General features: G+C 45.2%; 1 protein-coding gene across 6 annotated transcripts in view; it reads left to right on the top strand.

The window, feature by feature from the left end:
* Positions 1–1,012: 1,012 nt before the first annotated feature.
* LOC111958002 (transport and Golgi organization 2 homolog) overlaps positions 1,013–14,769 on the top strand; it is a 28,377-nt gene continuing 14,620 nt past the window's right edge. For 2 of the 6 annotated variants that reach the window (XM_070436877.1, XM_070436876.1), the window contains exons 1-3: positions 1,013–1,193; positions 2,068–2,198; positions 7,976–8,064. In XM_070436877.1, coding sequence (XP_070292978.1) covers positions 1,149–1,193; positions 2,068–2,198; positions 7,976–8,064 — 265 coding nt within the window. In that variant the 5' untranslated portion in view covers positions 1,013–1,148. The remainder of the gene's footprint in view (positions 1,194–2,067; positions 2,199–7,975; positions 8,065–14,769) is intronic. The other 4 variants (XM_023979165.2, XM_023979164.2, XM_023979167.3 and 1 more) reach the window with 3 other exon arrangements.

Below are 14,769 nucleotides of genomic sequence, written 5' to 3'. Positions count from 1 at the left end.
ATGGTGATCTTAGGCTTGTGTGCAGCTGCTCGGCCATGGAAATCCATTTTGTGAAGCTCCCGATGAACAGTTCTTGTGCTGACGTTGCTTCCAGAGGCAGTTTGGAACTCGGTGAGTTTTCTACGTGCTTCAGCACTTAGCGGTACCTCTCTGTGAGCTTGTGTGGCCTACCACTTCGCATCTGAGTCGTTGTTGCTCCTAGACATTTCCACTTCACAATAATAGCACTTAGTTGACCGGGGTAGCTCTAGCAGGGCAGAAATGTGATTAACTGACTTGTAAATGTGTCATCCTAAGACGGTTTCTGACAGTTTGTGTAGAAATTCTAACCCCTGCACCAAGGAGATTTGATGAATATTATGGAAAAAAGTATACTATATCAAAACATCAATTCTGCTTTTCATTGCTGACCAGCAGATGTCACTAATGTGCATTGTGTTAAAAGCTCCAACTAATTTAGCCGTTTTTCGACACAATTTGGTGAACGCCCCAAACGCTTCAAAAAGCCTTGGCTTCCCATCACAAGTTTCAGTTAACTGCTTGGTGGCCTAAAGGTTCTCCAAACACATGGAATCTTCTCAGTAGCCTTAGTCAATCATCCATGCGCCAAAAATGTATTCTCAAACCGCTTGTACCCAAAGCAGCACAGACTAGCCATCATCTTCCAGACAACGCTCTCAAATGCTGGTAGGGTTTAAGAAGGGGAGGTTTTATAACTCTTATGTTTCGCACTAATTTTGGTTCCACAGGAAACACTGACCAAAACTGTCGTTCCTAACCAGTCACGCTTGCGTTACCAAAACATACTTAGATAAACTAATTTAAATGCTCTATCAACTAACTTAAATTATTACATTTACATAAACTGTCAAACGTAGCTAATAGTGAAATGAGAAATCTGAAAAATATCCATAACCTTCACTCAGGGTTAGTATCGGCCAATCATAGTGTATGTTGCTAGACGGTTACGCCTACTATGTTGTGTTAGGGTGCACGCGATTTACGCCTGGGATATTCTGGAACCATCAACGGGGTGAGCGCAGTTCACATTCGTGTAATGACATTGACCTGAAAGTGCCGGTCTATCCTACCCGCAAGATAAATCAAATGCACACACTACGACGAAGGGTTTGTTTTGTTTTGTTGTAATGTTAGCCAACCGAATGAATAGATCTTCAGCAGCAAGTGGAATAGTGAGTACTTTTCTCAATGTAATGTTAGCTAGGTAGCCAGGCAGATGAATGATAACATATTCTTACTTATTTTGTAATGTGTCACAAAACAGACCGGTAGCAAAGTGTTGTCACTTGCCTGTTTTGTCCTTGTTGTTACTGTGACATCTAGCTAAGGTTAGATAGTTAGCGCAAGACTGCTGCATCTAGCTAACGTTAGCTAACGTGATAGTTTGCTAAGTAACTGCAATCTATGCTCGTTCAAAGTTGCTGACTATAAAGCTAGCTAGCTGGCTATAATATGCATTTTGTTGTCCTGGTTATCATATTTCACATTTTTGTTCACCATTGCTATAGCTAACTAGCTAACGTTAGATCTCTAATAATTGTAACGAATGTTGTTTGCTGGTAGCTGTTAAAGGGGACTAGAAAGGAGAAYTCACCAACAAGCTGTCTGCTCTGCTCCTCTATGTCACTTTATAAAAATACCCTTTATTAGTTGAAGCAGGTGTGTTGTTTTAGTGCTGGTTTGGAACAAAAGCCTGCACACTTTAGTTATGTGGTCACCAGGTGCTGACCTCTTTTGTAATGTCATTTGAGTTTTAAGAATCAGCTGATAGTTCAAATATTTTTTTTCTAATCATTTGGCCTAACCCAATCACTTCTCTATCGGGTTTGTCAACAGTATTGCTGTCCTGTATTGAATAGGTATTTCAATCAGGATTAGGCTACCACTTGGATAAGGTAAGGGGCTTGGTACAGCTGTGGCTACCTGTACAGTCCTGTAGGATTTAGGTGGTTTGTCTCCTTTGTAAATTGAACCTAGGCCATGCTATAGTGTAGGGTGGTCAAGACCACCCTTCTCCTTTACTCACTTGACTATCATTTATCCTAGCCCTTGTCAACATGTCCAAGCTTTGAAAGTTACTGTTCCCAGTGTGAGAGAGCGTCCCCAACCACTAACACCCCCATGTGTATCATCTTCTTCAAGTTTGACCCTCGACCTGCATCCAAAAATGCCTACAGGTAAGGCCTCTCCTCCCTCCGTGTACTATTACCACACTTTTCATATAGACTAGTCTGGACGACTCATTTTATGTCAACTGGAGGCCTATATTCAGATGATGGTTTAAAAAGATGCACACTTCCAGATGTTGAGCAAATCTGAATCTTAAAGGAATCAAAGCATCATTGCGTTTGACGCAGGAGACATTCTTCTAATCTCCTGATACATACTGAACAAAAATATAAACTTAACATGTAAAGTGTTGGTTCCATGTTTCATGAACTAAAATAAAAGTTCCCAGAAAATTTTCTTACACCCAAAAAGCTTATTTCTCTCAAATTTGGTGCACAAACATTCCTGTTAGTGAGCATTTCTCCTTTGCCAAGATAATCCATCCACCTGACAGGTGTGGCATATCAAGAAGCTGATAAAACAGCACAATTATTACACAGGTGCACCTTGTGCTGGGGACAATAAAAGACCACTCTAAAATGTGCAGTTTTGTCACACAACACAATCCCACAGATTTCTCAAGTTTTGAGGGACAGTGCAATTGGCATGCTGTCTGCAGGAATGTCCAACAGAGCTGTTGCCAGAGAATTGAATGTTCATTTCTCTACCATAAGTCACCTCCAATGTTGTTCAAGAGAATTTGGCAGTACAATCGGCCTCAAAACCGCAGATCACATGTATGGCATTGTGTGGGCGAACCGTTTGCTGATGTCAACAGAGTTCCCCATGGTGGGGTTACGGTATGGGCAGGCATAAGCTATGGACAATGAACACAATTACATTTTATTAATGAAATTTAAATGCACAGAAATACAGTGATGAGACCCATATTTTTTTTTTATTTATAAAAAAAAATAAAAGGTTTTGTTATCTGTAACAAACAGATGCAAATCTATATTCCCAGTCATGTGAATTCCAAACATTAGGGCACAATTMATTTATTTCAATTGACTGATTTCCTCATATGAATTCTAACTTGTTGCGTTTTACATTTTTGTTCAGTATAATTGTGAATAAAAAATTCCTTTTGTCCTTCAAAGATGCGTTAGGCTAGTGCTGAGGTGTAGCACCCAAAGCAGTGCTACGAACCTGAGATAATCTGTGGTGCTGTCTCTCACTGGAAGTATGAAAAGCTAGGCAGTATTCAAACTGAATTGCTCTGTTTCACTTCCCGATTTCAATGAAACGTAACATTTCAGTTTGGTTCCAGGCTAATTCAAAGCCTCCCAAACAAAGCACAGTGAAACACCATGTGCCATCCGCTAACCTTTCCTACAGTCACTGCTGGTTTCTCTCAGTGAAGGTCCTTTGTGGGCAGACACCAGTGGTAGAGGAGCAGTCAATGCAATTTAAAGCCCTGCTTGTAATAATCCCCTGGGCTCTGTGGAGCTCTCTCTCTACCTGGCCAGGATCTATCTCTGCCTTTGCCTCTGGGAGATTACACTAGCCTGAGGCGATCAGTGGATGTGTGTGGGCAATGACTCACTCTGGACCCATGGGATACGTGTAACCTATAGGCCTAGCTAGCATCCTCACCGTGGTTAAATTGAATGCATGTAGGCCTACATTATCAGTGCGTGGAATGGCATAATAACTACAAGAATGTTAAGTAAATCTCTTGTGTAAGTGGTTTTTCACCATACACCCAATTCCGCCAACATCCCTGCCTGCCAACAATGTTGTGTTGTGAATTCCTTCCCAAGTTCTCTCACGTCACCCCGCTCCTCCGCTCTCTCCACTGGCTTCCAGTTGAAGCTCGCATCCGCTACAAGACCATGGTGCTTGCCTACGGAGCTGTGAGGGGAACGGCACCTCCGTACCTTCAGGCTCTGATCAGGCCCTACACCCAAACAAGGGCACTGCGTTCATCCACCTCTGGCCTGCTCGCCTCCCTACCTCTGAGGAAGTACAGTTCCCGGCTCAGGCCCAGTCAAAAACTGTTCGCTGCTCTGGCACCCCAATGGTGGAACAAACTCCCTCACGACGCCAGGTCAGCGGAGTCAATCACCACCTTCCGGAGACACCTGAAACCCCACCTCTTTAAGGAATACCTAGGATAGGATAAAGTAATCCTCCTAACCCCCCCTCCCCCTTAAAATAGTTAGATGCACTATTGTAAATGGTTGTTCCACTGGATATCATAAGGTGAATGCACCAATTTGTAAGTCGCTCTGGATAAGAGCGTCTGCTAAATGACTTAAATGTAAATAAATGTAAATGTAATTCCCATTATGCCCATGTATTGCCTCACCATCAAATTATTAGTACTTTCCTTTGCAATACAGAATGAATGGACTGTATCTTGTCGAAATATTAGCCTTCCCATTGACCTTGTCTCAAACATATTATTTATTTTGTAAGGAATAAGTGAGAAATTATAGAATTCTCTAAATGGYGCACTCTCCACATAGCTGGGCCCTGTTAATTTTCTTGTTTCTCTCCTAGTGATTCCCACAGTCTCCGAAAAAGCATGGATGCTCTGCTCTCTCTCTCCTGTGTAAAATCATTAGTGTTTGCTTTGTTTCTAGGCCAGTGTTGTCGACTCTTGGGGAACAATTGCACTGCAACCAGCTTTTGCATCATGAGCCTTTGATATACAGAAGTTGACACAATTAGGTCAATTTGCTTTATTTGTTCTTTAAGAAATCCACCTGCCTCTGAACAAGGTTAATGGGATTGGTAGCCGCTGGCAAGATACAATTATTGCGGAGGTCATCATAGTTCAGTGGCCTAATCTGTCTTCTGTAACTGTGCACCACGAATAAATGCATCTCAGTGGAACTATTTAATCCTCATCATTTGACCTGTGACACCGGCATGACAACCAATACGTCTCAGGTAGTTGGCTTCGAAAAGGGACGTGGGTGAAAAAACAAACATGCGTCTTCTGTGTGTCTAAATGATAATGAGCGAGTAATGGCAATGCACCAATTTTTATTTWTATTTTTTTATTTCACCTTTATTTAACCAGGTAGGCCAGTTGAGAACAAGTTCTCATTTACAACTGCGACCTGGCCAAGATAAAGCAAAGCAGTGCGACACAAACAACAACACAAAGTTACACATGGAATAAACAAACATACAGTCAATAATGCACATCATTATCTGGGATCAGTGTGTACCAGCAGAATTTTGAACAGAGGATGCAATTATATATTGTAGACTACATGGAATATTCTAGGTTGACCATTTTACTTGACTGTTTGTGCAATACCTATCTCAGGTTACATACTGTTACAGCTATATGTTATATTATAGGCCCACACATTTTGTATACATAAATTGAGCCCACATGTCTCGTAGAGCCAGCACGAGAAGTAAGTGTGGATAGAAATGGCCTACAGTTTTTAACGGCCCCGGCGACATTCAATATAGGCTACTTCTACAAACTACAGAATGTTTACTTTGATACCAGGTTTAGTGTCACTACTGTATACGAAAATGTTTTCGATCTCAATCACAGCATGGTCATTTTTTTGTCCAAATGTTTCATGTTTTCGATCTCAATCACACTTTTTAACAGCATGGTCATTTTTTTGTCCAAATGTTTCATGTTTTCGATCTCAATCACACTTTTTAATAGAACATCCAATTTTGTTGTTCAAAACAATGCTTAAACCACATCAGGAGACCACTTTTGAGGTCTGGGAAAAATCTAAGTAATTTAGATTTTTGTTGTTGTGTGTAGTTACCCTTTAGTTCAAGAGTGCGTACAAACTCAAATCACTCACAAAGGGCCCACAGGTCCCAATGTGCAATTCCACCTCTCGCCTAAATCCACATCTATGTCAGCTTCTGCTGCCTCAGCACACTAATATAGGGCAGCCAAAAAGGGAGGGAAAAACCCCACAATCGTGTGTACGTGCGTGCAAGGCTAGCGGGTGATTCATGGGACAGTAGCTGAACAGTAATGTGAAGTCACTAAGTCATGCACTGTTGCCTTGCTAAATAAGTGACAGTTGTGCAGTGGTAGTAAAAAGTCACCAGAAATGAATGTCAAATGCAGCATTAGCAACAACAGTGATTAAGTCTGTTAGTGTGGTGAGTGGCACATTAAGTCTCATTTGTAATTGGATAACTACTGAAAATGCCAGTAAGTTGTAGTGGTGCTAGCTCAGCATAGGCCTAGGTTTCACTTAAAGCACTAGACTGCACTAGGTTATTTAATTTCAAGTTTTGGATTGTAGAAATGCTTATGTTTATATTCCTATTCGCTGAGTTCCTTTCTCCTATGTGTGCTGTCTGACAGGTCCCCCCCCACCCCCCCAAATCTTCCGTATCTTTCTCTCTCTATTGGAGATGCTCTGGTTGAAGGCTTGCTGGCAGGCTCCACTACCTCGACGGAAACAGGGAGACTGCAGCATAGCCAGGGGATTAATACACCAGATGTCACTGGCATCGGGAATCAATTCAAGGCTATACGCCAATTCATGCTCTTAATGAGCTACTGTTGGTCCAGTCTCTGGAATGGAGAACTGGTCAGTGTGAGGGGGCATTTCTGTAGCCAAGGACTTGGCATAGCCTAATCATTAACGTCATTGTCCAAACGTTGGTCTGATTGGGAAGTGAATTCTGTGGCCAAAGACTTGTCGTAGTCATTTATGTTGTCAATGTTAGTTTGATGTCTGAGAGAGCTGCCACTGGAGGTGATTTGGCTCTAGAAGGCTGTTAGAAGGCCGGATACTTTTAAGGGTCACACACATCGCACTGAATATGGATCTCCCGTTCGTCTACCGATTGTTCAGTGCACTGTTGACTACTGACATTTTTGTGCAATTCTACATGTTTTCACTTGGTTCGCAAGTACTCTTGGCAGGCAAAGGCTATTGGTGTGTTCGAGCCCTTATTCCGTATACAGCCATCCACTGCACTGGATCAATCTGATACAGCATCTCCCGCTGGCCTTAGCCTCAGCCCGCTGGCCGTAGCCTCAGCCTCTTGCTGACACGGTCCTTTTAGACCTCTGAAGGTAGAGACATTTTGTCGCTGATGCATTATGGATTTGATGTGACGTTTGCAGTGGTGTGGGGCCTGGAAAATCCCATCTCTTAGTGATCCATGTACACTGCAGCAGTCCAAGGTGGGTGGAGAATGTCAGCAGGGGTTGTAATGTTATTGCAGTAAGGTAATCGAGGTACATGGAGAGGTATGGGTTTGCATCCCAAATGACACTATATTCCCTATGTAGTGCACTACTTCTGAGCACAGTCTTATGTGCCCTGGTCTAAAGTAGTGCACTATGTAGGGAATAAGGTTCCATTTGGGACGCATCCATGGTGTTGGATAGTGACAGCACAGCAGCTTTCTTCTGCTGCTGCAGCTGATGGGGAACTGGGGTGCGGAACTTTACTGTGTCCTGAGGGGAGGAATAGTGCACACCCAGACAATCAGGAAACATGCAACCTCAGTCAGGAGCTCAGTTAGGTCTGCTACACGGCACGGCATGGCATTTCTCTCTCACACTTATTCACTCATGTGTGCAGAATGCAGCCTGGCAAAAGAGCACACATTCTGCTTCCCAAATGGAATCCTATTCCCTTCATAATGCACCACTTTTATATGGGCCCTGGTCAAAAGTAGTGCACTATATAGGAAATATGGGTGCCATTAGGGCCACAGACACACAGTCCCAGGGCTCAGTCTCTTCGATTAAGGACATGAGACCTGGAGAATATCAATATATCAAGATGGATACCACCACTAGGTTATTGTGTTATAGAACATTACCTTAAGTGGTCTACCATGGTCTCCCTCGTAACTCTATTTCTTTCTCTTTTCCCCTCAGACTAATTTTGGCTGCAAACAGAGATGAGTTCTACAACAGGCCAACCAAAGCTGCAGACTTTTGGGTGAGCAACAGCGAAATCCTCAGCGGTAAGTATCTGCACTTGATGTTGCAGTGACAGAAAAACATTGGTGACAGAAATCGTTCTAGAGAGGACTCCCCTCTGTTTCCCCTTCTCTCTCTCTCTCTCTGAGACCCTTTATTTCACCACAACCCATTTCAGCTCCGCATGAATGCCTTCATGAGCCAGATATTGGATTCCATGTCAACAAACCAATTCTGAGAAGAATTTAATGCAGTGCCCCAATGAATCATTCCATTCTTTATTAAGAGCATAGCCCTACTATGGCAAATTGACTGGGAGAACAATTACATCTCCTTGAGTTAAAACTGTTTAAAAAACAAACAGGGTGGAAGGCTAAGAAGTAGAATTAGAAGGAGAATGAGGGTCCTGTCATGGAGCAAGGGCATTGCTTCTGTTTGAGTGATTCCTTTCATTTCCCCTCCCTCTCCTCACAACAGACTAGGAAGTTGATTTGTTCAACAGGCTCTTTTTAGTATTTTCACATTTCTGAGTGAAGTATATAATTTGTCTTAACAGGCTATGAGTTTATTTCCTCTAGAAATCTAGAGTGGCAGAGTAATTGAGGTTTAGGGTATAGGATTGGTTTGGAAATTAGGGCCTAAGGGTCAGGTTTTATGTTGGCTTGGGATTGAGTCCTCAAAATTGTATTAGTTTTATTCAAGGTTAGTTACTCACTGATAAGTCTTTTGAAATTCACTGACTTGTCTCTTCCGATTGCCTTTGAGTCACCTTGTACCGTACAGGCGCAAGGGCATTCCTGGACCCTGCAGTAAACTACCTTTAATTGACTGATGTCTCCCAGTCAGATACACAATACAGCCCAGCTAGGAAATCAATCATCCTTCATCCCGTCTGCCGGTCGGTTGGCAGAAGAAACACAGAGCAATGCCCTTAGTTGTTCATCCGTCTCCTTTCCCTCTGTAATCGGTGAGGTCAGACTCCAGTAGCAGCCGTTTAATTGATGGATGCTTTTATGTGGCGTGGCAGAAATGAATACGTTTGGCCGGTGAGGCTCTTATGTGGTGCTGGGGGTGGAGGGACGGCGGTAGGGCTCTGATCTGGTGTGGAGGGACGGCGGTAGGGCTCTGATCTGGTGTGGAGGGACGGCGGTAGGGCTCTGATTCTGGTGTGGTATTGGACGGGTAAGGGACTCTGATCTGGTGTGTATGGAGACGGCGATGGGCTCTGATCTGGTGTGGAGGACGCGCAGTAGGGCTCCTGAAATCTGGTTGATGGAGGGACGGGTAGGCCGATGTGGACGCTCGAGGTGGTAGTGACGACGTCGTGATCTGGTGTGGAGGGACGGCGGTGGGGCTTAATCTGGTGTGGAGGGACGGCGGTATGCTCTGATCTGGTGTGGAGGGACGGGCGGTAGTGCTCTGATCTGGTGTGGAGGGACGGCGGTAGTGCTCTGATCTGGTGTGGAGGGGGCGGTAGGGCTCTGATCTGGTGTGGAGGGACGGCGGTAGTGCTCTGATCTGGTGTGGAGGGACGGCGGTAGGGCTCTGATCTGGTGTGGATGGTGGCGGTAGGCTCTGATCTGGTGTGGAGGGACGTGCGGTAGGGCTCTGATCTGGTGTGGAGGACGGGCGGTAAGTGCTCTGATCTGGTGTGGATGGACGGCGGTAGGCTCTGATCTGGTGTGGAGGGACGGCGGTAGGGCGTGCTCTAGATCTGGTGTGAGGGACGGCGGGTTGAGGGCTCTGATGGTGGAGGGACGGCGGTAGGCTCTGATCTGGTGTGGAGGGACGGCGGTAGGCTCTGATCTGGTGTGGATGGACGGCGGTAGGTCTCTGATCTGGTGTGGAGGGACGGCGGTAGTCTCTGATCTGGTGTGGAGGACGGCGGTAGGGCTCTGATCTGGTGTGGAGGACGCCGGTAGTGCTCTGATCTGGTGTGGAGGACGGCGGTAGGGCTCTGTCTGGTGTGGATGGGACGCCGGTAGTGCTCTGATCTGGTGTGGAGGGACGGCGGTAGTGGCTCCTGATCTGGTGTGGAGGGACGGCGGTAGTGCTCTGATCTGGTGTGGAGGGACGGCGGTAGTGCTTCTGATCTGGTGTGGAGGACGGCGGTAGTGCTCTGATCTGGTGTGGAGGGACGGCGGTAGTGCTCTGATCTGTTGTGGATGGACGGCGGTAGGGCTCTGATCTGGTGTGGAGGGCGGGCGGTAGGCTCTGTTCTGGTGTGGAGGCGACGGCGTAGGGCCGATCTGGTTGGAGGACGGCGTAGGTCTGATCTAGTGTGGAGGGACGGCGGTAGTGCTCTGATCTGGTGTGGAGGGACGGCGGTAGGGCTCTGATCTAGTGTGAGACGGGTAGTGCTCGCTCTGGTGTGGAGGACGGCGGTAGGGCTCTGATTCTGGTGTGGAGGGACGGCGTTAGGGCTCTGATCTGGTGTGGAGGGACGGCGGTAGGGCTCTGATGGAAGGTGAATGGTATTATTGCTGCATGTGGATGTTTGTCCACACAACCATCTCAGCCTGATCTTACAGGCTACACAATACGAGGGTGTTTTTTGGCAGCATGAGTGAAGGAGGCTTTATTGCAATGTAACGATGCTCATTGTCTTTTAATTCATATTTTCCTAATAGGGAAGGAGAAACTGAGTGAATTCTGAAACCTTTTCCATGAACAGCAACGCATAGTGGCAAACTGTCTTCGTGTTTGTTCTGCTTTAACCCAACTCTAGGGGAAATGTTTTATTTTTATTTCACCTTGATATTAACCAGGTAGGCCAGTTGGGAACAAGTTCTCATTTACAACTGCGACCTGGCAAGATAAGCAAAGCAATGCGACAAAAAGCAGCACACAGGTTACACATAAACAAACGTACAGTCAATAGCACAATATAAAATTATGTAACAGTGTGTGCAATGTAGAAGAGTATGGAGGTAAGGCAATAAATAGGCATAGAGCGAAATGATTACAAATTTAGCATTAACACTGGAGTGATAGATGTGCAGATGATGATGTGCAAGTAGAGATACTGGGGTGCAAAAGAGCAAGAGGATAAATAACAAAATGGGGATGAGGTAGTTGGGTGTGCTATTTACAGATTGGCTGTGTACAGGTACAGTGATCGGTAAGCTGCTCTGACAGCTGATGCTTGAAGTTAGAGAGGAACATATGACTCCAGCTTCAGTGATTTTTGCAATTCGTTCAAGTCATTGGCAGCAGAGAACTGGAAGGAAAGGCGGCCAAAGAGGTGTTGGCTTTGGGGATGACCAGTGAAATATACCTGCTGGAGCGCGTGCTACGGGTGGGTGTTGCTATGGTGACCAGTGAGCTGAGATAAGACGGAGCTTTACCTAGCAAAGACTTATAGATGACCTGGAGCCAGTGGGTTTGGTGAGGAAAATGTAGTGAGGGCCAGCCAACGAGAGCATACAGGTCGCAGCGGTGGGTAGTATATGGGGCTTTGGTGACAAAACAGATGGCACTCAGATAGACTAAATCCAATTTGCTGAGTAGAGTGTTGGAGGCTGTTTTGTAAATGACATCACCGAAGTCAAGGATTGGTAGGATAGTCAGTTTTACGAGGGTATGTTTGGCAGCATGGGTGAAGGAGGCTTTGTTGCGAAATAGGATGCTGATTCTAGATTTAATATTGGATTGGAGATGCTTAATTTGAGTCTGGAAGGAGAGTTTACAGTCTAACCAGACACCTAGGTATTTGTAGTTGTCCACATATTCTAAGTCAGAACCGTCCAGAGTAGTGATGCTAGTCAGGCGGGTGGGTGCGGGCAACAATCGCTTGAATATGTATAGATGCCAGATGTATACAGAATGGTGTCGTCTGCGTAGAGGTGGATCAGAGAATCACCAGCAGCAAGAGTCACATCATTGATATACAGAGAAAAGAGTCGGCCCGAGAATTGAACCCTGTGGCACCCCCATAGAGACTGCCAGAGGTCCGTACAACAGGCCCTCCGATTTGACACAGTGAACTCTATCTGAGAAGTAGTTGGTGAACCAGGCGAGGCAGTCATTTGAGAAACCAAGGCTATTGAGTCTGCCGATAAGAATGCGGTGATTGACCGAGTCGAAAGCCTTGACCAGGTTGATGAAGATGGCTGCACAGTACTGTCTTTTATCGATGACGATTATGATATCATTTAGGACCTTGAGCGTGGCTGAGGTGCACCCATGACCAGCTCGGAAACCAGATTGCATAGCGGAGAAGGTACGGTGGGATTCGAAATGGTCGGTGATCTGTTTAACTTGGCTTTCGAAGATTTTAGAAAGGCAGGGCAGGATGGATATAGGTCTATAACAGTTTGGGTCTAGAGTGTCTCCCCATTTGAAGAGGGGGATGACCGCGGCAGCTTTCCAATATTTGTGGATCTCAGACGATACGAAAGGGAGGTTGAACAGGCTAGTAATAGGGGTTGCAACATTTGCACATCTGATTTGTAGGGATCCAGATTTTGCAGCTCTTTCAGCTGTCAGCTGTCTGGATTTGGGTGAAGGAGAAGCGGAGGGGGGGGGGCTTGGGCAAGTTGCTGCAGGGGGTGCTGAGCTGTTGGCCGGGGTCGGGGTAGGCAGGTGAAAAGCATGGCCAGCCGTAGAAAAATGCTAATTGAAATGATCTATTATCGTAGATTTATCGCTGGTGACAGTGTTTCCTAGCCTCAGTGCAGTGGGCAGTTGGGAGGAGGAGTAAACTCTGGGATTCCTCCAGCTCCCTCTCTACCCATCCCCAGGGGCGTCAGGCCATGGCTGGGTTTCTCTATAGCAGAAAACCTCTCCTCTGTTCCCTGGCTGTTTCAGTGGACCCATATTGATCATGTGGAAGTGTAGATTTACACTACATGACCAAAAGTATGTGGACACCTGCTCGTCAAACGTCTAATTCCGAAATCATGGGTATTAATATGGAGTTGGTCCCCTTTGCTTCTATAACAGCCTCCACTCTTCTGTGAAGGCTTTCCACTAGATGTTGGAACATTGCTGCGGGGACTTGCTTCCATTCAGCCACAAGCATTAGTGAGGTTGGGCACTGATGTTGTGCAATTAGGCCTGGCTCGCAGTCGGCGTTCCAATTCATCCCAAAGGTGTTCGATGGGGATGAGATCAGGGCTCTTTGCAGGCCAGTCAAGTTCTTCCACACTGATCTCGACCAACCATTTTTCTATAGACCTCGCTTTGTGCAGGTGGGCATTGTCATGCTGAAACAGGAAAGGGCCTTCCCCAAACTGTTACTACAAAGTTTGGAAGCACAGAATTGTCTGGAATGTCATTGTATGCTGTAGCGTTAAGATTTCCCTTCACTAGAACTAAGGGGCCTAGCCCAAACCATGAAAAACAACCCCAGACCATTATTCCTCCCCCACCAAACTTTACAGTTGGCACTATGCTTTGGGGCAGGTAGTGTTTTCCTAGCATCTGCTCAAACCAGATTCGTCCGTCAGACTGCCAGATGGAGAAATGTGATTCATCACTCCAGAGAACGAGTTTCCAGAGTCCAACGAGCTTTACACCATTCCAGCCAATGCTTGGCATGGCACATGGTGATCTTAGGCTTGTGTGTGGCTGCTCGGCCATGGAAACCCATTTCATGAAGCTCCCAATAAACAGTTCTTGTGCTGACGTTGCTTCCAGAGGCAGTTTGGAACTCGGTAGAGAGTATTGCAACCGAGGACAGACTATTTTTACACACTTCAGCACTCTGTGGTCCCGTTCTGTGAGCTTGTGTGGCCTACCACTTTGTGGCTGAGCCGTTGTTGCTCCTAGACATTTCAACTTCTCAATAACAGCACTTACAGTTGACAGGGGCAGTTCCAGCAGGGCAGAACTGAGTTGTTGGAAAGGTGGCATCCTATGATGGTGCCACATTGAAAGTCACTGACCTCTTCAGTAAGTTCATTGTTTGCCAATGTTTGTCTATGGAGATTGCATGGTTGTGTGCTCGATTTTATACACCTGTCAGCAATGGGTGTGGCTGGAATAGCCGAATCCACTAATTTTAATGGTTGTCCACATACTTTTGTATGTATAGTGTATCATCCTGCCTCTGCACATGCTTCCCTTAGTTACCTTCTCTCTCATAGAAACACACATCACAGTGTGAGAGAAATGATTTGTAGTCGTAAGTGACATTTTAGGTCAAGATTAACAGCCTGTGTCGTATAGCTCTTTGCTTCTCTCTAAGTTTATTCAAGTTCTTGTACAGTGCAATACAAGGTCAAAACGGCAAGAGTCTAGCAAATCACACCAGCTGTAGTAAAACAATCCATATTTCTCTTAACGCTGTACTGATTTACTTATTCCCTGTGTAAGGATATCACCTCAATCCACGTCCAGACAAATAGAATGTATGAGTAATCTATTCAGTGTTTTCAGAGTTCCGTGCTCTACATTCTAATGATCAGCCAGGCTCCAATGATAATGAATGCAAGGCAGAGGCCTCTGTCTGTCTGCTTATCAGAAACCCACTGCTCAGCCTTAACTTGATTTTAAATTCAATTAAGTACAAAATCAATGGTTGTCCACATACTTTTGAATGCTGTTTTTTTTGGCACTCCATATTTATGATATTTATTTTTTGGGCACTCAGAGAGAAGTCAAACTAAGCAATCAGTGATGGCTTGGAGGAGGGTGAAATATTTGTCCTTTATTTGCATCTTCTAGAATTAATAAATGATTATAAGCAAACTATAATCACTTAATTTGATTGTAGACCTGCAGCATTATTGTCAGCAGTACGTGAT

Source organism: Salvelinus sp. IW2-2015, linkage group LG33, assembly GCF_002910315.2.
Source record: "Salvelinus sp. IW2-2015 linkage group LG33, ASM291031v2, whole genome shotgun sequence".
NCBI lineage: Eukaryota > Metazoa > Chordata > Actinopteri > Salmoniformes > Salmonidae > Salvelinus > Salvelinus sp. IW2-2015.
The sequence above is the reverse complement of the archived record's forward strand: the minus strand, read 5'-3'. Positions and strand labels throughout refer to the sequence as shown.